At 43.1% G+C, this 24,726-nt stretch overlaps 1 protein-coding gene across 2 annotated transcripts in view; it reads left to right on the forward strand.

Annotated features, from left to right (window-relative positions):
- Positions 1 to 24,726, forward strand: part of ip6k1 (inositol hexakisphosphate kinase 1) — a 145,548-nt gene that overhangs the window by 18,379 nt on the left and 102,443 nt on the right. The window contains exons 1-2 of one of the 2 annotated variants that reach the window (XM_072472025.1): positions 8,064 to 9,233; positions 21,103 to 21,479. In XM_072472025.1, the coding sequence (XP_072328126.1) occupies positions 21,257 to 21,479 (223 nt within the window). In that variant the 5' untranslated portion in view covers positions 8,064 to 9,233; positions 21,103 to 21,256. Of the gene's footprint in view, positions 1 to 8,063; positions 9,234 to 21,102; positions 21,480 to 24,726 lie in introns of those variants that run through there. The other variant, XM_072472023.1, reaches the window with a different exon arrangement.

A 24,726-nucleotide genomic window follows, 5' to 3' on the forward strand; every position in this document is an offset into this window, starting at 1 on the left:
ACTCTATAATTGTGGTGAACTGAAGAGAGTGAGTGTTTAAGGTGGTAAATGGGATACCTGTCAAGTGGCCTACGATGTCCTGGATGGTGTTGAACGTTACTGGAGCTGCACTCATCCAGGCAAGTGGAGAGTATTCCAGTGGGGAGGAATAGTTTCCAGCCTCTGACCGGTTCTTCTGCCCACAGTATTTATATGTCTGGTTCAGTTTCTGGTCAATGTTAACCCCCCTAGGATGTTGATGGTGGGGAATTCTATTATGGTGATGCTATTGAATGCTAAGTGGAGATGGTTAGATTCTCTCATTGGCGATAGTAATTTCCTGGCACTTGTGTGGTGCCAAGTTTCCTTGCCATTTACCAGCCCAAGCCTCAATATTGTTTAACTCTTGCTGCGGTTCTGAGTACTGTACCCAGACCTGCCACTTTACTGCCATGCTTCGGCCACTTTTTGTCATCTGTCCTGGTCACAGATTTGAGAAGATTGAAGTTATATTCTTGCAGGGAAATTGAACAATTCGGTAGCATGCTTTGGTTCTCTAGCTGGGTTTGTTAGTAGCAATTGATTGCAATACAGTAATCTTTGATTCATATATGTTTACAGCACAGAAGTGTTCACACCAGTCAACAAAGATCACTACACTAATCCCCTTTTGTGGCGCTAGGCCCATTGTCCTGGAGGTTTCTCAGCACAAGTCTTTTTTTATTTGTTCATGTGACGTGGACTTCGAATCTATGCTGTGCAGCATTTAGTGCCCTTCCCTAATTGCTGGGTCTGGAGTCACATGTAGGCCAGACCAGGTACGGATGGCAGATTTCCTTCCCTAAAGGGCATCCAGATATGTTTTTACGACAGTCGACAATGGCTTCAAGGTCATCACTAGATATTTTAATTCAAGAGTTTTTAATTCAAATTATTGAATTCAAATTTCACCATCTGCAGTGGCAGGATTTGAAACTGGGTCCCCAGAGGATTACTCTTGGTCTCTGGTTTACTAGTCCACGCCACTGCCTCTCCTATCTAAATACTTTTTGATGTTACACGAGTTTCTGACTTCACCGGCCTTTCAGGCAGCGGGTTCCAGACACCCACCACCCTCTGGGTGATAGTTTCATCTCAACTCCTCTCTTGGCCTTCTACCCCTTAAATATATGATCCCTGGTAATGACCCATCTCCTAATGGAAAAAGGGCCTTCCTATGCTGATGGACAGAATATATCTGCACTTAGATAGACACAGATTAATCAGGAATAGTCATCATGGATCTGTTAACGGAAGGTTGAGTTTGACAAATTTAATTGAATATATTGAGGAGCTAACAAGTGTTGTTACAGGTAATACATTTGATGTGGTCAATGGGACCCAAGGCAAAGTGGCACATTGGATCTAAAATTAGCTGAGAGGTAGGAAGCAGAGGGTGACGATAGAGGAATGTTTCTGTGACTAGAAGTCTATTTCCAGTGGAGATCCGCAGGGCTCAGTGCTCGAACCCTTGCTATTTGTGGTGTACAATGATGATTTGGACTTAACTGTAGGGTGTATAATCAAAAGGTTCACAGATGACCCAAACATTGGTTGGGTGGTAAATAGTGAGGAGGATAGCCGTCGACTGCAGAAGAATATCAATGGACTTGTCAGGTGGGCAGAGCAGTGGCAAATGGAATTCAACCTGGAAATGTGTGCATTTGGGAGGGCTAACGAGGCAAAAGATTACACTATGAATGGTAGGACCATGGAAAGTACTGACGATCAGAGGGGCTTTGGGAGTGCCACAGATCCCTGAAGTTGGCAGGGCAGGTGGATAAGGTGGTTAAGAAGGCATTTGGGATACTTGCTTGTATGCCAAGGCACAGAATACAAGAGCAGGGAGGTCATGCTGGAACTGCATAAAATGCTGGTTAGGTCACAACTGGAATACTGCATGCAATTCCTGTCACCACATTATTGGAAGATTGTGATTGCACTGGAGAGGATGCAGAGGAGATTAACCAGGATGCTGCATGGGCTGGAGGGTCTGAGCGGAGGAAAGATTGGATAAGTTGGGTCTGTTTTCCTTTTGAGCAGCAAAGGTTGACATAGATAAGTTTCTTTCCAGAAACTCTCCCTCCACCAAGGTTAGACTGACTGGCTTATAATTTCCTGGTCTATCCTTACCTCCCCTTTTTAATAATGGGGCATTGTTAGCAGTCTTCTCGTTGTCTGGCACCTCACCTGTGGCCAGAGGGGATTTGAAAATGACTGCCAGTTATTTGAAAATGACTCCCTGGTATCTCTTCTCCCTTGTCTTTTTCCGCAGTTTGGGATACATCTCATCTGGGCCTGCGGATTTATCCACTTTCAGGCTACTAAACCTGCTGGTACCTTCTCTCTCTATCTTGATTTTCTCTAATATTTCACAATCTTCCACCCTCAGTCTATACTTGCAGCATCCTTCTCCCATTGTGAAGACCAAAACAATCTATTGATCAACTTGTACCCATGTCTTCCGGGTCCCCACACACTACCTGTATGGTCTACAATTGGCCCTACTCTTTCCCTAGTTATTCTCTTGCTCTTGAGATATTTTTAAAAACCTGTTGGATTTTCCTTTATTCTACCCACCCAAACTTTTTCATGCAATCCCTTAGCTTTTCAAATTTCCTTTTTTAAGTTCACTTCTCCACTTTTTATTTTGGTGAAGTACTGATCCTCTTAATTTTTAAGGTGTCAGCCGTAGCTCAATGGTAACACTCAGCTCGATGGGCTCAGATTTCACTCCAGAGACTTGAGCATGAAACCTCAGCTGACAATTCAGCACTATCTGGAGAGAAGACTGCACTGAAGGAGATGAGATGTTAAACCGAAGCCCTGTTGGCCCCCATCCTTGGGTGTCAAAGATCATACACGAGGCTAATTTGAAGAAGAGCGCAAATTGTCGTTTCCTACTTTATGGCATTGACTACACTTCAGAAAATAAACGTTCTGAGATTGAGTTCATGATCAAAAACAGCACACACCTTTAAAAAGCACAGAGACTATTGATTATGGTTTTTCGACTGCTGTGGTGTGAAAATAGTAGGATTGATACTTCTCCAAAGTTGTGATCAATTGAGTCAAAGGGCTGCTTTCCTCCAACCCAATTTTCTAGGTTGGAGGATACTTCAACCCGTAATTCATTAACCAGCAACTGAAGTTTCATGAGAAAAGGTGAGGGGACGGCAGCAAGAGGGAAAGTCAGCAGCTGTGGAAAAGATTTAAAGTGTGAAGAGCTTTTGCAGCAAAGCACTTAATCTCCAGCAACTGGTTTGTTATAGCAATAAAGCCTCTTATCTGGGTCACCTTTGTGCTCTTTCAAACCACACTGCTGATTCGATAGGCTTCCCTTCTCTGATCTAATTACTCGTTTGTTTTCAAGTGCTGGATGTGTGTAATCAGCAGAGAGGGCGGGTGCTTTGCAATGTGCTAATGACTGACATGCATGTCATTGTGGGAAAGAAGATCATGCTGGCATCATATGCACTGCTGCAGTTTCACAGATGCGTGAAAGAAGTGTGTGGGAAGCAGTCTTTAGTTGGCTGATTGAGGGCTCCAATCTGCCAGCAATTTCTTGGTCTGAGTGAGTTACAAGTAAGTAGACTGAATGTGACTGTAGTGATCTTGTGAGAAAACAAACTATTTGTGACTATTACACAGGCCAAGCTTTCAGTGACTCTCCGAGCATGTAAGGCGTGTAATTGTAGTTTTCTTGGGTTCAAAGAGCTTCTGTGAGATTGTTAGCAGCACTGATGGTTTTCAGTACATTCAACAGCAGATCCTTTTGCTTAAAAGCAGACAGTGCCAGTATAAATATAGATTTTGTGAGTAACGATGTTTGAAATATAGGCAGCTTTTCTAATTTTCTGGGTTGCACAATTTGTTATAGGTAATTGTTCAGATCTAAATGCAGTTTTGTTTTTCTGTTCAAAATATTCATAAATGTGCTTGAAATGTGTGGTACTTTCTTATCGACTGTTCTGCATACAGAGCTACAAATCAAGGTATATTTATGCCAAGTGCTGCAGGCGACCAAACCCAGTCCTTTCGAAGAAAACTACTGACTGAATAAATAACTTTGTAGATTTCTGTAACAAATTTTACGATCTTAGGATGGCTCAAGGCGCTCAACAATTGATAAAATGTGGTATGTGCAAATGCAATGTTGGCCAGGAGAACTTCCCATTCTTTAAAAAATGGTCATGCAATCTTTTTCATCCACCTGAGAGAGGGCAGAAGAGTGATTTCAGATTAACATCTCATTCGAAAGGCGACACCTCCAACTGCAGCTGCTGCCTTAGCGAACTAACTAAAAGGAAATTGATTAAGCCTAGATTATGTGCTTGAGTTGTGAAATGAGACTAAAACGTGCATTTTTAAAAAAAATCTATATTTTATGGGCTGTGCCATCGCTGGCAAAGCCAACATTTGTTGCATCCCCCCCAATTGCCCTTGATCCGAACATTTCAGAGGACAGTTACGTCAGCCGCATTACTGTGGGTTTGGAGTCACATGTAGGCCAGAGCAGGAAAGGGTTGCAGATTTCCCCCCTAAAAGGAAGAAAGGATGTTAGTGAACCATATGGGTCTTGACAACAATTGAATGATAGTTTTATGGTCACCATTACTAAGACTAACTTTATATTCCAGATTTTCCTTAATTTAATTCAAATCCCACCAATTGGTGTGGGATTTGAATCCATGTCCCCAGAGCATTAGCTTGGGCCTATGAATCGCTAGTTCAACATTACAACGCTGCCACTGCTTCCCACTCTGACTTGGGGGAGAGTGGTACCAACTGAGCCATGGCTGGTACCTATTTGCTGGCAAATACCTGGTACTGCTAGAGACTGTAATGTTATTGTAAGAATCACACTCCCCACTTCTGGAAAATATTTATGTAATTTAAGCACCTGAATGTACTCGTGCAGTTTTATGGATAATCTATATTGAGAGGACATTGGAATCTGGGAACAACTAGAATTAAGTGTTCGGATGAAATATATTGGCGTTAAAAATAATCCTTCCATCTCAAACGGCTTCCCTTTTAAATTTCAAGGAAGGTATCTAATTGATTGCTATTTGATTTGCCATGTTGTTTGTTTCCGCTCTGATCTTGACCATGCCCTGCCCAATGGATTTAAAAATCTAAAAAATCCGAGACCAGTTTCTACAAAAAAAGCTTTAGTACATTTCTTCTGCAATTTTATAATCTTTATTGTCACAAGTAGGCTTACATTAATACTGCAATGAAGTTACTGTGAAAAGCCCCTGTTTTCTTTATCACTCTCTACCTTTTACAGTCACATACTTACAAACTCAGGCGCACTTCTCCGCATTCCTAAATCCAAGGAATAGGTGGGGAACCGTATGTTTTCTGAAATTCCGTGTATACAACATTTATTTAGTCTTCTGTATCCCCCACATTAGTGATTTTTGTCAAAAATGTTGCCTGCGGTTCACCCAGACATGGCCTACTTTTCACAGGTCCTTAACCAATTCTCGAAGTAATTTTCCACTTACTTATTCTATCTCTGATTAAAATTTTTATCACTTTCAGAGTTAAACTCACTAGCCTGGAGTTCTTAGTTTATCTCTTCATTTTTTAAGTAAGCAAAGGGTTTCCAATCATTCAATGATCTGGCATTATCTCGAGGTTCAGCAAACTTTCAAATAAACCGTTTGGGCCTGGAGATTTGCTTTGCCTCTTCCCTAAAATTTTATTCAAGAAGATTTTCCTTTACTTATCTCAAATGCAAAATAAGAATTCTTGAACTCTTTATCATTGCCAGACTGCTATGAATGGGTCCACAAAACGTAATGTTGTATGTAAGCTTTTTAAAATGATCTCTGCACTCATTATTTTATTTGTTCCCTTTTGTTGCCTTTTTCAATCCCCTCTATCTCTTTGTTCCCACACTGGCATCTACCCAGCAGTGTGGAAAATTGCTCAGGTATGTTCTGTACATACAAAGCAGGTCAAATCCAACCCAGCCAATTGCCGCCTCATCAGTCTACTCTCAATCATCAGTGAAAAATAATGGGAGGGGTCATCAATGCTATCAAGCAGCACTTAAACTTTGCAATAACCTGCTCACTGACACTCAATTTGGGTTCTGCAAAAGCCACTCAGCTCCTGACCTCATTATAACCTTGATTCAAGTATGGACAAAAGAGCTGCATTCCAGAGGTGACTCAAAGATGAGATGAGAGTGACTGCCCCGAATATCAATGCAGCATTTAACTGCGTGTGGCATCAAGGAGCCCTAGCAAACTGGAGTCTATGGGAATCGGGGGAAACTCTCCGCTGATTGGAATCATACCTGGCACAAAGGAAGATAGTTGTGGTTTTTGGTCAGTCATGTCCGCTCCAGAACATCACTGCAGGAGCTCTTCACGGTAGTGTCCTAGGCCCAACCATCTTCAGCTGCTTCCTCAATGACATTCCAGCATAAGATCGGAAGCAGAGCTATTTACTGATGATTACATCATGTTCAGCACCATTTGTGACTCCTCAGAAACTGAAGCCATCCATGTCCAAATGCAACAAGACCTGGACAATATCCAGGCTTAGGCCGACAAGTGGCAAGTATATCTTTGCGTCATATAAGTGCCAGGACCATCTCCACCAAGAGAGAATCAAACCATCACTCCCTTCACATTCGATGACATTACTATCACCGAATCCATCACCATCAACATCCTGGGGGATTACCATTACCAGAAACTTAACTGGACTAGCCATATAGATACTGTGGCTATAAGAGCAGGTCAGTGGCTGGGAATCCTGTGGCAAGTGACTCACCTCCAACTCTCCCAAGCCTGTCCACAATCTACAACGCACAAGTCAGAAGTGTAATGGAATACTCCCCACTTGCCTGGATGAGTGCAGCTCTGACATCACTCTTTACCACAACTCCATCCAGGACAAAGCAGCTCTGCTTTATTGGCACCCCAACTGCAAACATTCACTCCCTCCACCACTGACTAATAGTAGCAGCAGTATGTACCATCTCCAAGATGCACTGCAAGGACTCACCAAGGCTGTTTAGGCAACACCTTCCAAATCCACGACCGCAACAATCTAGAAGGACAGGCAGCAGATACCTGGGAAAACCACCACATGGAAGGTTCCCTCCAACCACTTACCATCCTGTCTTGGAAATATATCGCCGTTGCTTAACTATCCTGTCTTGGAAACATATCGCCGTTGCTTAACTGTCACTGGATCAGAATTCTGAAACTCCGTCCATAACAGCACTGTAGGTGTGCCTACACCACATGGACTGCAGCTGTTCAAGAAGGCAGCTGATCACCTTGAGGGAAATTAAGAATGGGCACTAAATGCTGGCCTAGCCAGCGAAACGCACACCCGATGAATGAATTTTTAAAAAACCTATTCTTCACTCGTCCATTTTTCATGCTGGACATTAAGACTCTGGTTGCATCGCCCCAGAATTATGGCTTTTCTTTTGTAGGAATAATGACTTTGTAATCTAATTACTCTTTATGCAGATTTATTGTTAATCTGCAAATTTACCAACTAGCAATTGCTTCCTATTCCAACGATTCGTTCTCCATTGGTTAGTCTTTGTTACTCCAATACCCCCCCCCCCCCCCACAATCTCCTTCACATCTGATTGTGAGCTTTATAATTTTGTCGTCATTGTTTCCTTTATAGTGCATAGGCACAGTGGACCGAATGACTTCCCCATTTCCATCCGACCACGTCGCCCATTTTTTTGGCTTGTTAAATTTGAGTTTTGCTCAAACGAGATATGTTTTGAAGCTTACGGTGGCACAGTGGGTTAGCACTGTGGCCTCACGGCACCGAGGTCCCAGGTTCGATCCCGGCTCTGGGTCACTGTCCGTGTAGATTTTGCACATTCTCCCCGTGTGCGTGGGTTTTGTCCCCCACAACCCAAAACAAAATGTGCAAGCTAGGTGGATTGGCCACACTAAATTGCCCTTTAATTGGAATGACGGACTTCCTACAGAAACTCAGCACCAATGGGCCAGTTGAACTAGGAACATTCCTCGTCACAATGGACGTCTCGGCACTCTATGCCAGCATCCCCCATGATGACGGCATTGCTGCAACAGCCTCAGTACTCAACACCGACAACTGCCAATCTCCAGACGCAATTCTGCAACTCATCTGCTTCATTCTGGATCATACGTCTTCACCTTCGACAACAAGTTCTTCATCCAGACACACGGAACAGCCATGGGGACCAAATTCGCACCCCAATACGCCAACATCTTCATGCACAAGTTTGAACAGGACCTACTCACCGCAGAGGACCTTCAACCGACGTGATACATCGATGACATTTTTTTCCTTTGAACCCACGGCGAAGAATCACTGAAACGACTACACAATGACATCAATAAGTTCCATCCAACCATCAGACTCACCATGGACTACTCCAAAATCAGTTGCATTCTTGGACACACTCATCTCCATCAAGGACGGTCACCTCAGCACTTCGCTTTACCGCAAACCCACGGATAACCTCACGATGCTCCACTTCTCCAGCTTCCACCCTAAACACATTAAAGCAGGCATCCCCTCTGGACAAGCTCTCCGTATACACAGGATCTGCTCAGACGAGGAGGAGCGTAACAGACATCTACAGACGTTGAAAGATGCCCTCGTACGAATGGGATATGGCGCTCGACTCATCGATCGACGGTTCCAACGCGCCACAGCAAAAAACCGCACCAACCTCCTCCGAAGACAAACATGGGACACAACCGACAGAATACCCTTCGTCGTCCTGTACTTTCCCGGAGCGGAGAAACTACGACATCATCTTCACAGCCTTTAACACGTCATCGATGAAGATGAACATCTTGCCAAGGTCATCCCCACACCCCTACTACTTGCCTTCAAACAACTGCGCAACCTCAAACAAACCATTGTTTGCAGCAAACTACCCAGCCTTCAGAACAGTGACCACGACACCACACAACCCTGCCATGGCAATCTCTGCAAGACGTGCCAGATCATCGACATGGCTACCACCATTACACGTGAGAACACCACCCACCAGGTACGTGGTACATACTCGTGTGACTCGGCCAACGTTGTCTACCTCCTACGCTGCAGGAAAGGATGTCCCGAAGCGTGGTACATTGGCAAGACCATGCAGGCGCTGCGACAACGAATGAACGGACATCGTGTGACAATCAACAGGCAGGCATTCGGCCTCTGATCTCCAGGTAAGCGTTCTCCAAGGCGGCCTTCAGGATGCGCGACAACGCAGAATCGCCGAGCAGAAGCTTTGTAGCCAAGCTCCCCGCACATGAGTGCGGCCTCAACCGGGACCTGGGATTCATGTCGCATTACATTCATCCCCCACCATCTGGCCTGCGAAATCCTACCAACTGTCCTGGCTTGACACAATTCACACCTCTTTAACCTGGGGTTACCCCATCTCTGGATCTGTAAAGATTTAATCACCTGCTAATGCTCGCATTCCAAGCATTGTCTGGCATCTTTGAAGCTGTCTATATATATGTTTCTGGAACATACCTCTTCATTCACCTGAGGAAGGAGCAGCGCTCCGAAAGCTAGTGACATCGAAACAAACCTGTTGGACTTTAACCTGGTGTTGTAAAACTTCTTACTGTGCTCCCCCCAGTCCAACGCTGGCATCTCCACATCATGGAAAAAAATGAATTGGGTACTCTAAATTTATTTTTAAAAATGTTTCATCTTTTTGTCTTTCTTGTGACACTAATAAAGATTATTATTATTACTACACATCGGGGCAAAGACAAGATTGCCAAACCTCCATGTTCCAACCAATTTAGGGTTGGGGTGCTGATTGGTTGATAAACCAACTCTGATTGGATGAGTAGTTGCCATGGAGGAAGGAACAAGGGGGCTATAGGTTTCCCAAACTCCTGGTAGTTCAAAAAAGGCACAGCTTCAACTTTTCTTGTTGCAAGTGCCTGAGTATGAATACATGTCACTTCTCACGAGGGTAAATGAACCATGTTACGAGCTTGACTTAAATCTTAGATTGGTTGTTAGTGTAGTTGTTAGCAAACTCTGGTTTGTTCATCAAGTACTGCCCAATCACATCATCATCTAACAGTAAATGTGTTGTCTTGGGTTTTGCAAGCATGGCTCGTTGAATAGGGTCTGTATGTGCCTATTACAAACAACCTGTTTGATTCAATCAGCCTGGGACTTGGGGCCTACTTACCTGGCATCACATCGGCACTGAGGTTCATGGAGGACATTGCTCAATTGTGTGGTAGGCAAAACATTTTTGGACTTCCTGCGACTGGAAAACACTACTTGCGTAACTACTGCATAGTGTGAAACACATGCATATCCTGTTAAGATTGTTGCATTGGCTGGGAGAGTATCCTGTTAAACCACAATAGCATAAGATATTGGAGCAGAATTAGATCATTCGGCCCATCGAGTCTGCTCTGCCATTTGATCATGGCTGATGTGTTCCTCACCCCCATTCTCCTGCCTTCTCCCTATAACCCCTGATCCCCTTATTAATCAAGAAATCCCTTTATTAATCAAGAACACCAGATTAGTGTTTGACGTTCTGTTACCTACAGGGCTACAGACCAATAGTTTGTCCCAGCATCTACCACACTCTGTGTAGAGAATTCCACAGCTTCACAACTCTTTGGGAGAAGTAGTTTCTCATCCACTCTGTTGTAAATTTGCTACCCCTTTTTCCTGAGATTATGACCTGTCATTTACATTTTGAGATACTTTGCCTTTCCAGGGTAATTTGCAGGTTTGGTTGAACTTTCTGAACAATCCTGAGTGCATCAGTAGCTGCTCTAACAACCAATTTAAGATAATTACTTGAGTTCATAACGTGACTCATTTATGCTTGCTGGAAGTGACATTATTCATACGTAAGAATTGTTCTCTGCAAACGAAAGGAATAGGTTTAAGTCTCACATCTTTTGTAATTGCCCTTTTGGGGGCCGAAAGCTTTCTCCATGGCTACATCTTGGCCAATCAGAGTGGGCTTACCAACCAATCAGCACCCTTTCTCTTGTTGTGATTATTTGAAAGTTTCATTCTTGCATTTTCCTGATGAATGCAACACGTCTCTTTTTTCAACAAAATTCAAGTTCTATACTGCCAACGACTGTCTGGAATGAAGTATTGCTGCTTCTTTGAGCTTAAGACTGGTTGATCTAGAAAATTATCTCAATTCAATTCAGTAGGTCTGTTCCCCATCTGATGTCCTGTCTGTTGTCCAGTCTGTATGCTGGTTAAAATCTCCCAATCTTAGCTCAGTTTGTGATGTGGAGTGAAGCCAACAATTTGGGTTCAATTTCTGCACTGGCTGAGGTTACCGTGAAGGCCCCTCCTCAACCTTGTCCCTCGCCTGAGGTGTGGTGACCCCCAGGTTAAACCACCACCAGTCTGCCTCACGGCGCCAAGGACACTGGTTCGATCCCAGCCCCTGGTCGCTGATGGTGTGGAGTTTGCACATTCTCCCAGTGTCTATGTGGGTCTTGCCCCCCCCACAAACCGAAAGCTGTGCAATATAGGTAGATTGGCCATACTAAACGGCTCCTTAATTGGGGGAAAAAAATGAATTGGGTACTCTAAATTAAAAATAAATCACCACCAGTCAGCTCTCACGTGGAGAGCGTCCTATTGTCCTCCGGGACAATGCTGACTTGCATTTTTAATTTTTATCCCCTGTAACCCCCAGTATTGGTCTAATGTTGCACACCTCCGTGCTCTTTCCAGATACAATCCAAGTGTGGAAAGACACAATCTGTAATTGATATAAGATCTGAAGGATCATTGACCTGAAACAATAACTGTGTCTGTTTCCACAGATGCCAGTTCTGCTGATTGTTTCCAGTCTTTTCTGTTTTTATTTCAAATTTCCAGCATCCACAATATTTTGCTTCTGTAATTGAACTATAAGATACTTTTCATAATTCTCATGAATGTAGTCCAAAAAATGTTGTCGTCTGCCATTTTAATTTATTTAAATCCTGGCGCTTGTTCAATGTCTGTTTGTGTGGGGTTTCTTTTTAACATGAATGCTTAGGAAAGGTTAAGGTGTTTTCCTTGGAACTACAGCATAACAAGTTGAGAAGTGCTTCTGATTGTAGCAACAAAGGCTGGGTATGTATAGACAGTGAACCTCTTGTCCAGTGTGAGGTGACTGTTTGACTGGCTGCTAACAATTCAACATGAACATTCAACAAATATGATGATGTTTACATAATTAATGCCTGTCATGTAACTGTTAAGGTGTAGGGAATTTAATACCTCTGACCTGATATTTGACACATGGGTTATTCTTAATTCAGAGTAGTACAGTGGAGACACTCTGGATAGTCCTGCTTTCAAATATCAAATTGCAGAGGATGGTTTATGATAAAGTGAAAAGACAACACTGATGGTCGGAACAGAAGTATACTAATGAAATTAAAAATGATTTATATATTTTGTTATGAACAGGAAGGGGACTTCATTTAAACAACACACATTTCTCTTTTCACCACCCCTCTAAACAGAAAAATGTTATGGTTGGTTTCCCTCTTTAGAAGCTGTGACATATTTTCCAACCCCATAGTTTTGGTTTTATCTTTTTTTCTGCTAACCCCAAAGAAAACTCTAGATTGGATGAACTCAAAGGGTTAGTTTACTTGCGCACACTCAACACATGAAAAGGGCTTCACAATGTCCCCCTCGCCTTCAAATAAAGAGATGATCAAAGTAAGAAGTCTCGCAACATTCTTTCTGTGCCCACCCCAGTCCAGCACCGGCATCTCCACATCACGATAGAGATGGATAGAGAAAATAAAAATTTACAGTACAGAGACCACAGAGAAAAGAAATATTGTTTCATTTGTGTTCCAGAGTGTAGAATCAAAGTCCAATTGGGAATTTCCTTTACGGAGGTCAGTGTACTGAAAACCTGTGTGGTAGATTTCGCTTTCCGGTGATGTTGGCTTCACACGATGAGCTAGGCATGCAGAGATGAATCGGTCTTAAGAGTCAATGGCACAAACTGCAAACAGTAATGTAGATGAGACTAGATGTTGAAGCTGGGCGGAGTTGCTTTCCTACTCTGATGGTAAAGCAGACTGAGACTCTGCAATTCCGCAAGGTAATACTTGTTTCCCAAGCCAGGCGCTCATGACACCTGTCCACTATCTTTGACAAACGTCTTGTATTCATCACTGGATTCCAACAACTGGTAAATGTCTCTGCCTTTAGGAATTGATGGGAAGGTTGCTTTGCCGTTGCAGATAATCTATCTCCCTCTCGTCATCCTGGCTTATTAAAAGTAGGTGGCCTTTGTATAGCTCTCTGAAGTTGGGCTGTACACGCCACAAGAGGTTGTTGGCGGCTCCTCATTAGAAGGTATTAGTTTTTATTAAAACTGCCAAGTGGCTCCTTTGCGTTCAGGGGTCACCGACAGGCGCAGTTTCCGGCATTTTAAAAGTCTTTATTCCGTTTTCAAAATTTTAGAAATGGATGAACATTTTATAAGAATATGTAGTGTGAGGTCATTCACAACTTGATTCAGATTTTCATGATTCCTGATGGTCCTGGTCTAATTGTGATTTTTGCCATTCTGGTCTCTCTTATTTCCATCATTAAAGTGAGAAACCTGCATTGTGTTGAAGGCCCTAAAGACTTGATACATAAGCAAGTCACAGACAGAAATGTGTGTTCCTTGCACCTCCTTTACTTTTCCTGCAGTTAAAGGGTCAGGATGTTGCAAATAATGCCATTTTGAGGCAGAAATTGGGGTACGCAGGAATCCTAACAAATGTCACTCTGTGATACTTGGTGTAAGTTTACAATGTGATTAATTATAAAACTATACATAGGAAAAACTGCATTGGAGCCTTTCTGATTGGTGCCCTCAAGCCACTCCCAGCATCAGTGATACGCTTCTTTCCACTGCACAGTACAAAGTAAGCGATGTGCCAACCCAAGTTTGGAAAGCGAAAATCCCTGCCATGCTGTCGAGGTTCAAGTGCACACTGTACGAAACTCTCACATCCACAAAAGCTTTACTGAAATCCCAATCACAAGACTGTTTCTGAACTTAAGTTGTCCTTGTGTACCTTTTAATAATAGTGCCCTTCAAAACTACCTACTTCAGATTTTATAACAGAAATATAAAAATCTTTAAAATATATTTTAATCACTTTGCAACTAATACAAGAACACCTAAGTGAAAGCGAGGAATGTTCAGCTCGCTGGATATTGTGTTGTAGATGTGTTCTGATTGTGTAAAATTGGCTTCAATATCACTGGGCTAGAGAGGGAGAAGTCAGCCAGGGTTCTTGCTTCAGATTCCGGGAAAGTAGGTGAATGTGGACGTAGGAATTGACTGATGCCTTCCACAACCCACTGCCTTGGATCGCGCGCAAAGGATGGGTCCCTGGGTTTCCCAAGGTATCAAGCTTCATAGGAGCAGATGAAGGTCATTCAGCCTTTTGAGCATGTTTTGCTATTCCGTTAAATCATGGCAGATCTGTATCTTCACCCCATTTAGCCATCTTGGTTCGATATCCCTTTGTAATCTAACCTTCTATCAATCTCACTTTTCACATTTTCAATTGGCTTAGCATTAACAGTCCAGTGAGAACATTTGACTTCAGGACAGCGGAGCAGACAACTGTCTCAGTATGTTGAGTAACCAGCCATCTGTGAAGAAAATAGACAAGCTAATGTTTCATAAATGTTTTTCTTCAGCCACACACCACCCTGACTTGGTCAAAATCCTGGCGCTCCCTTCCCAGCAGCATTGTACCTGCACCACCATGTATTGTAACCGCCTCACTGTCACCTTCTTGAGGGCAATTAGGTGTGGACAAAAATTGCTGGCCCTGTTAGCGATGGTCACATTCCATGAACAAATTTTTAAAAGCAGGTGGTGGCACTGCTGGTTCACGGCACTGAGGACCAGGGTTCGATCCCGGACCACTGTCCGTGTGGAGTTTGCTCATTCTCCCCATGTGTGCGTGGATCTCACCCCCACAACACACAGATGTGCAATGTAGGTGCTAAATTGCTGCTTAATTGGAAAAAAAATTTTTTTAAACAATTCCTTTTTAGAAAAGGATTAACGTCTGATGTGTCTTGCCTTTTCTCTTCAGAAGCTGACAGATGTGTACTTCTAATATTGGCTGTTCATTTTCTCCCATCTTATTTTATTCTCGCTTCTGAATTTGCTCTTTTCTTTGTTGAATCTTAATGATTCATGTGAAATTCTGCTTGAGCTGGACATTTGACCAGCTTTTTGTGATTTCTACGGTTGCAGCAATTTTCTGCAAGACTTGTAGCCTGTGTGTTATTGAGCACTCCAGATGAGGGCCCCACAGGTGCAATATGTTATTGATACTATTTTATTGTCAGATAAGTGGATGTTTCTAGAAACCAGGTTTGTATGCTGGTAGTTGCTCATTATGGAGATTTGGGTGCAGTTTCATAAGTAGATTTGACCTCCTGAAGCTGACTCTCTGCAGCACAGGTCAAAAGGGAGGCTTTCAGAGACATCAGCTGACCATTTGTAACATACCTGGATCACTGTATCTGCTGTGAAAAATCACCTTTTATTCATTCTATGAGTAAGACAAAACATTAAAGCATAAGCCCCCTACCCCTTTTTAAAAAAAAAAATTAAAAAATCTCTTCTAGACCCTGACCCTGACTCTGTGGAGTTTGAACGTTCTCCTCTCTCTGCGATTTCCTCCGGGAGGTGCTCCTGTTTCCTCCCATAGTCTAAAGATGTTCAGGTTAGGTGGGGTTATAGGGATTGGGCGGGGGAAGTGGGCCTTGGTAGGATGCTCTTTTGGAGGGTTGCTCTATACTCGATGGGCCAAGTGGCTTTCTTTTCCACTCTAGGGCTTCTGTGGAATGCTGACAGCTATACAGTTGAATTAGGCGTCACAGACTCTCCCTCAGGCCAAGAGCCTTAGCTGATTTGATTTGTTTTCTTGCTTCCTAGCACTGAATGAGACTAGTTAAGAGTGCCCTTGCTGCTACTAGCTTGCAGACACAACAAAGTACTGTTGGTGACTGTAACATTGCTCTGTGATTCAGTTCCTTATTGGACATTTGGAGTGGAACCCTGTGTGCCCTGTGCCTCTTCCACGTGTAGTTGTGAGAAATTCAGTTAGTATGTGAGATTTGTTTTTTTCCTGAGTGGTAGGATTGAATATGGAGTTACAAGTGTTGTAGCTTGCCTCTGGGTTTCATTTCATTGATGTAGTTTCCTGTTTCGCTTTGGCTTAAAGGATCAGGCTGGCTGTTTTTGTATGCTGAAAATGATACTCCTGTCAGTCGGTTTTCTGTGTTAGTCTGTGATATGTTTTTGAATGGAAAATCCAGCTTAACCATGGTATTAATACCTAGCCTCTTGAGAAGCTGAGAGCTGGATTTCCATATTTATTCTTTTTCTGGCCCTGCCCATAAAATATATAGGAGAATGAAAAACAACATGCATCACACTCATCATTGCCGTTAAGGCAGCCAAGACTCTGGTTGGATGTGACCTGCTTTGAAGTATTGGTGACCATGATGTGGAGATGCTGGCGTTGGACTGGGGTGGGCACAGTACGAAGTCTTACAACACCAGGTTAAAGTCCAACAGGTTTGTTTGGAATCACTAGCTTTCGGAGCACAGAGTCACCTGATGCGCTCTGAAAGCTTGAGATTCCAAACAAACCTGTTGAACTTTAACCTGGTGAGTAAGACTTCTTGAAGTATTGGGAGATGGGTTGTGCAGATTTGCTGATGTATACTGAGCAGGTGCACAGTGTCCCAGGAAAAAATTTCGAGCATTGTTTGAAATATTAGTGATGGAATTCTGCGTTACATTTAAACCAATAATAAGGGAAAATTAATTGGAAACAAAAATGGAAAAATGACAAGAAGGAAAGATTAAAGAAAGAAAGCAGGATGAGCAAGGGAAGAAATGAGAGCACTTTCTGAAATAGATGATGAAGTAAGGGGATAGTAACAGACTTCAAGATGATGAAGACAGGCCAGTGGAATGGATGAAGACATGGCAGGTGAAATTATTGGTTCCTGGGATCAGGGATTACAGTTATGTGGGTGGAATAGGGAAGCTGGCATTCTCCTTGTAGCAGAGAAGGCTAAGAGGAGATTTGATAAACGAGTCCAAAGCCATGGAGGGTTTAGATTGAACCAATAAAGAAAAGTTTTTTCCAGTAAAGGGCAGTAATTAGAGGGTACAGATTTATGGTGATTGGAAAAAGAAGCAAAAGTGCCATGGAGGCGAACTTTGGAGTCTGATGGGATCGTAACCCACCGAAGGGAATTGGATTAGTACTTGAAGGAGAAAACCTTGCAGGGATATGGGAAAAGTGCAGAACTAGATTGTTCTTGGAAAGAGCTGGCTTCGACTAGCTGGGCTGGATGGCCACCAGTGCCATTTTCTGTGCTATTCTGTGAAAAAGTTATTCGGAAAGAGGAGCAACAGGTTTGTGAGAAGAGGAGAGGGGATATGTTACTCAACTGTACCACTTCCAAAATGCACTTTACAGACCTGGTGCATGGGCAAAGGCTGTGAGGTACCTGCTACAGTGATTGTTGGCTCTTTATTATTCAAATTATTTGTACCCCGTCCTAGAACCCAGCATTAAAGGCAAGACACCACCAGTCAAAATGGCCCCAAGCGCACTTGTTTCTTTCTCTGTTGATTTCTTTGTAATGGTTGTGAAGTAGGCGCAAGGAGGAAATTGCAGTCTTTTTTGCATTTTAAAGCACTCATCCATGTGATTTTTATGGTTGTCTCTGAGACATTTGGCATACTGGAACCTGTACAATGTCAAGGAAATCGGGCTTTTAGTGGTGTACGAAAATTGTACTTTACCAAATTCTTTACATATGGAAATTAATTAGAATGTTTGAGTCTAAATCTGCACCCGTTGATCAAGTTTCTGCTTGTCCATCTAGGCCAACTAACACTGGACTATTGAATTCCAGTGTGCTGCAACTAAATATGAATCATTCCATTAACGAGCCAGACTACTACAGAGCTGCCTGGTTTGAGTAGGGGCCCTGGTTCAATTCCGCCCTCCGGTGACTGAAGTTTGCACTTCCTTCCCGTGTCTGCGTGGGTTCCCTCTGGGTGCTCCGGTTTCGTCCCACAGTTCAAACATGTGCAGGTTAGGTGGATTGGCCATGCTAAATTGCCCCTTGGGGTTAGGATGGGGGATTGCGCCTAGGTAGGTGGTCTTTCAAGGGGTCGGTGCAGACCCGATGGGCCGAATGGCCTCATGCACTGTAGGGATTCTATTCTGAGAGTATGAGGGCATCTGCCCCCATCCTCCTGAGCAGTGTAGGTCCGTACCCTATTCCATGGAATGATCAATTGAAAGTACAGAAATCCTCGTGACAGCACTGATTGACAATGACAAAAACCGATGAATTTTATTTCTAGAAGTTCAAAAGGAGGTTAAATTCTCATTTTCAAAGAATTTCCCTTGAGTTTGGATAAGACCATGAGTAATTCTCATTGTTACGCTATTCTGATAACTTTAAACCGGTTCCGAAGTTAAATCTGTAACATGCTATTAAAATATAACACAATTTGGACTCAAATTTAAGAGATGTCAGGCAAAAGCCACCATGTATGATGGCCTAACCTCAAGTAGAACTATGTACACCAGCGAGTCTCTGGTTTGAGTTTTGGACTGTGCTGAGTTTTTTAAATTTAGCGTACCCAATTCTTTTCTTTCCCAACTATGGGGCAATTTAGCATGGCCAAACTATCTAGCCTGTACATCTTTGGGTTGTTGGAGTGAGACCCACGCACACCCAGGAGAATGTTCAAACTCCACACGGACAGTGAACCGGGGCCGCGATCGAACCCAGGTCCACGGTGCCGTGAGGCAGCAGTGCTAACCACTGTGCCGCCCGAGGAACTGTGCTGAGTTAAATAATCACAGTCATGGTATTGTTGGAACTTTTGCTACCCTGCCTGGACATCAAGGTTATTGCAATGTTACATATTCATATAGGCAGAATCTTTCCATTTCCCAGCGAAAGGGAACATAACAATTGAGTGTTTTACACTTCATTATACATGTGACCCTAGACCCACAGTAATGTGGTTGACTCTGAAATGGCCTAGCAAACCATTCAGTTCAAAGGTGTTTAGGAACGGGTAATAAATGCTGGCCCAGCCAGCGACGCCCACATCCCCTGAACAAGTAGATATGAAAGAAAATCTGCATGTTCCATTTAACCTCATGGAAGGCTTGTCTTCCTGACGTTTGAGTCGGTCTTTTTTGACGTCGTCTTCGCCAGTTTTCTTCCCTGCCCACCTGTTTCCCCACTGCTCAAGTGGCTGTTCTTCCAGCTCGATCTGGTTAGTGAATGTCAGCATCACAGCTGAGGCTGGCACCATTATCATCTGGTTCCCACATATAACCTTTGCTTCTGAACAGCAAATAAAAGCAAGAACTTCTGATCCCTGCCACCAGCAGTTCTAACAAGGAACCAGTTGTAGAATACAAACTGATGAATTGTAGGTAGCTTAGATTCCCATCATATCATTGATAAACCCCGTCTCCAATAATGCACAACAGACAGAAACAGCGCTGGAACCATTCTTTCCTATTTAATGGATAGTGTCGAGGATATTGACTTTCTGATAATACAAACAATAACTACCCTTTGTATGAAGAACTTTTAATATAAAACCGCATCCGAGGTTGCGTTGTGAATAGCATTAAAAAAAATTGGCTCGCTCAAGGAACACAGTTTTGGACTAGCTGAGGATTATGCACGATTGAGGTTGGGGAGACGTTTGGGGGCCCCAAGCAGCACGTTCGGACTGCCAATTCCGAAGCTGAAGAAGGCACTTAGAAAGGTTTCAGAAGCTGAGGTAATGGTGAGGATTAAGGTGAGCACTCTTAGACACAGCTTGGACTTTGAAGCTTTCCTCAACTCGATACCAAGATGATAAAATGGCTAAGTACAGCCTGAGTAAAGGCGAGGAATGGAATCAGTGGTAAGACACCAGAATTAGTTGTAGCTGCTGGAAACAACAATTCTAATTGTCCTAATGTGAAATTGGAGGAAGCTACAATTCATTCAAGACTTTGAATAACATCATCAGAAACTGAATTGTCTTGAATCCCGTAGCTCACAGATGGGGTATTTATTACAGCTCCTTCAACAGAATAATATGTTCCATATTAAATGTTGTAGTACCTCATCATTTTAAAACAACGCATCATCTGACTTGCTGCAGGAGACTTGCGAGTCATTTTTAAAAATAGACAGGTAGCGCCCATATAAGCTGTAGTCCTGTTGTATTTTCAGTACTCTTATAACATCTTGCATCAGCACTTGGCTTTGCCGGTTCACAGCTGCATGCTCGTCAATTACAGGTCTTTGATATTCCAGCTTCTGATAATATGTGGTTACTTGCATTTTTCCACATCTGATGCAGCAAATAAAACAGTGCCATCTGAGGAGCTGATTGTTTTGAGGCAAATGTTCCAAATGTGCTTTGAAAGGCACATTTCTCTGGTTTGGGCGAGTGACTTTTCAGCATTTGCAATACAGGAAATATTCTGCAACTAAGGTGATCCTGATTTGTTGCCCATGTTAGTTTTCTGATGCCCCCATTTGGCCTCGTCTGCAAATATTGACCACTTTTTAATTTTAGTTTTGTGAATCTTGTATCCACAAAGGCGAGGAATGTTGTAGAATGACCACACATTTTGGGAACTGAGTTTCAGCATTATGTTGATGGTTAGGATACCAAGTAAAGCTCACTGCTCTGTCCAGCCAACATGCCTCAACTCCAGCCTCCGAAAAACAACCCTACCATCCCGGGTTGAGGTCATCCTGTGGTGTCTCAATGATCGAGGATCACATTAGTTTTGTACCCGCTTTGAATAGGATTAAGATTGCCTAACCACATTTCACATTGAACCTTTACAGCAAATACAGAGGATTTGTTCATCAGCCTTCATCCCAGAGGTTAGATGCTAATGCTAGAGTTGTGGTACCAGAATCGTTTCGAACTTCAAGTGAGCTGACAGTTTTTCTTTTTTCCTTTTTCTCTTTTAGAAGTGAGCATTGAACAAGATTGCAGTTTGGAGTTGCTCTTACCCGACACACATTGGTCCTGGGGCTGGTCCTCTGGCCCGTATACACCTCCCCAGCAAAGCCAGGCCTATGCGCTGTGCTCCATGTCTCCTCTGAGCTGCGGCCCAGTAACGCAATGTGCCTTTTGGACACCATGGAAGTGGGGAAATATGGTAACAACACAGTTCCAGAGAGAAGCAAAGGCGTGCTCTTGGAGCCTTTCATTCACCAAGTTGGCGGACACACTAGTATGATGCGCTATGACGATCACACAGTTTGTAAACCCCTCATCAGTCGAGAGCAGAGGTTCTACGAGTCACTGCCACCAGAAATGAAAGAATTTACTCCAGAGTACAAAGGTGAGATATTACAAATCTGCAACAAAGGTTAGCAGTCATTATCTCGAGAATTATTGTTAACGCCTTTTATCTGTGGAGAAAATTTTAATGCGACTTAAAGCAAATGTTTTTCTGGGCTTAGGATGAACGAGTGGAGGTATTTGTTACCTGGTTGAAATGGAAACACTTTGACTAATAACTGAATCTGCTGACACTCTGCAGTATTCCTGCTTTAAATAAATCCGGTATTTAATCCACGTCACAAAATCATGGCCACAGAGAGGATAATAAATTAACCGTAACACTGTAGAGCTGGAAGAGACTCATTGTTTAAAAATAGTACTTTAGGCTTGTAAAGTCAACTAGATTTATCAGTGCCCAAATGTGGCATTCACCAAACTCTCAGCTCCAATTCTACACCCTGTGTTCCTTTTTAAAATAGCAGTTCATTCCATTGGTGTCAGATATGCTAGGACAGGGATGTCCAAACTTTTGCTTTTGGGCCTTTCCATTCATTTGGGTATATGCCAGGTTACTGATACCAATAGTTTTGATACACTCATTACTGATTTACCCACTAACGAGGTGCAAACACATTTCCAATTGATCAAGTTCAAACCTGACAGACCAGAAAATATGAAACTGGATTGAGATGCTTTGGCAACATGGACTGCAGGTTGTCCCAGGGCCATACATTGGATATCTTGCTCTATGGACCCCTATCTTGTGTTCACCTTCTTTTACAGATACACATGTGTGTTTGGGAGTCACTGCACAACAGTTAGGAACAGAAATCCAGGGTGATGAGTTTTTCTTTCTCTGGTCAAAAAGCACTGTGATGAGTTGTACCTCATCATAACCCCCAGCTGTGATCAGCAAACTCATCTTGGGGATCTTTCTGTCACAGTCCCCACTGAGCCATAAGGAGAACATTTCTCTTAAAGATTAGTGTTTCCTCAGTGTTGCCCCCTTTGCATTTATTGACCCCTTCCTGTTCAGAATCGCATCCTCGCCCAACCTCTCATCCTAAACTTCACCCCTCTTCTTACAGACTATTTATTGGTTTGTCCCCTCAAGTCTTTGAATATGGAGACCTGGAAGATATAGCTGTTTATTCAAAACATCCTCCAGGTCTCATTAGAATATGCCCAAATTTAAAATATGCCTAATTGGGCATAAATCAGAGTAAAGAATTGGGGTCCAAGGAAATGCCAGTGTCATATCAGTTTTTATTCTTCGAGTCTTAAAATTAAAGTTTCAACTCACTTAGCCACAATTCATGCACGTCAGGCACTGTGTTTAAGAACCTGTAATCTGGGCTGCGTTTCACTTTTTAATACAATTTACAGTGATGCCATAAAAATGTGTTAAAAGAAACACTAACTGGTCCTAATGATTTAAACAATGCTCAAAAGTTGCAATAGACCCACCAGAGAATGACACTTTACTATTGCAAAGAAACTCTGGCCACAGTATTGAGAGCCTCCCTGCCCTGAACAATAGTTGGGTATATTTGAATTTGGGGAATGCTCAGTTTTGTGTGTTTTGCTATAAGGTTTGAAAGATAGACATGGAAGACCAAGATAATTTGGGTTGGAATTATGTATATAATTGAATTACACCCAAAATACCACAATCTTTTAAACCACGCAATTGGTTTGTACCCAGATCACAGATATATCCAGAGGCCATTGTTCGAAATCCGTGCCCACTTTACCAGTAATTCCTGTTTGACTCTCCAGTCAGATTTCAGCTCTTACCGCAGCACTGAAATACCCTTGGCCAACATCACAGACAGATGCTCACATTGATGGGCACAGATGCTGACGCATAAATTGGAGAGCAAACATAAGGTGGAGTTACCATAGAATCTACGGCACGGAGACGGGGCCCTTCGGCCCAAACTGGTCCAAGCCAACCAAAAAGCCCATCTAAGCTAACTCCATTTGGCCCATATCCCTCTAAACCTTTCCTATCCATGTATCTGTCCAAATGCCTTTTAAATGTTGTCAATGTCCCTGCCTCAACATTTCTTCCGGCAGCTCATTCCACATACGTACCACGCTCTGTGTAAAAACAAGTTGCTCCTCAGGTTCCCAGTAATTCTTTCCCCTCTTAACTTAAATCTATGCCCTCTAGTTCTTGATTCCCCATCCCTCGGAAAAAGACTAATGCATTCACTCTATCCGTGTCTCTCATGATCTTATACACCTCGATAAGATCACCCCTCAGTTTCTTACGCTCCAAAGAAAAAAGTCCGAGCCTGTCCAGTGTCTTCCTATAACTCAGTCCCTTGAGTCCTGGCAACATCCTTGTAAATCTCTTCTGCACTCTCTCCAGTTTAATAACATCTTTCCTATAGCGAGGCAACCAAAACTGGACACAATACTCCAGGTTTGGCCTCACCAATGTCCTGTACAACTGCAACATAACTTCCCAGGTTCTATACTCAATGCCCTGAATGATGAAGGCCAGCATGCCAAAGGCCTTTTTCACAGACCTATCTACCTGTAACTCCACCTTCAGAGAACCATGCACATGAACTCCAAGGTCCCTCTGTTCCACAATACTCCCTAAGGTCCTACCATTCACTGTGAAAGTCCTACCTTGATTTGACTTTCCAAAATGCAACACCTCTCACTTATCTGTATTGAACTCCATTTACCATTTTGTGGCCCACTTCCCAGCTGATCAACATCCTGCTGCAATTTTTGATAATCTTCCTCACTGTCTACAATACCGCCTATTTTAGTATCATCTGCAAACTTGCTGATCATGCCTTGTACATTCTCATCCAAATCGTTGATTCAGATAACAAACAGCAATGGGTCCAGGACTGATCTCTGAGGCACACCACGAGTCATAGGCTTCCAGTCCGACAAGCATCCTTTTACCATTACCCTCTGCTTCCTAACATCAAGCCAATTATATATCCAATTTGTCAGCTCTTCCTGGAGTCCATATGATCTAACCTTCCAGAGCAGCCTATCAAGTGGAACTTTATCAAAGGCCTTACTGAAGTCCATATAGACTACATCTACCGCCCCGTTGCTCATATCAACTTTCCTGGTCACTTCATCAACGACCTCCAACAAATTTGTGCGGCATGATTCCCCCCCCCCCCCCCCCCCCCCCCGCCAACAATATCTGAAATGGTATACGAGAATGGACAGCGGGTCCTCCTGTGCTCTCTGCCTGCTTCCCTTGCTGGTGGTCACCTAGCAACTCCTGAGTGGCTCCAGCTCCCTAACTCAGTCTCCCAGGAGCT

This window comes from Scyliorhinus torazame, chromosome 13, assembly GCF_047496885.1.
Source record: "Scyliorhinus torazame isolate Kashiwa2021f chromosome 13, sScyTor2.1, whole genome shotgun sequence".
Classification (NCBI taxonomy): domain Eukaryota; kingdom Metazoa; phylum Chordata; class Chondrichthyes; order Carcharhiniformes; family Scyliorhinidae; genus Scyliorhinus; species Scyliorhinus torazame.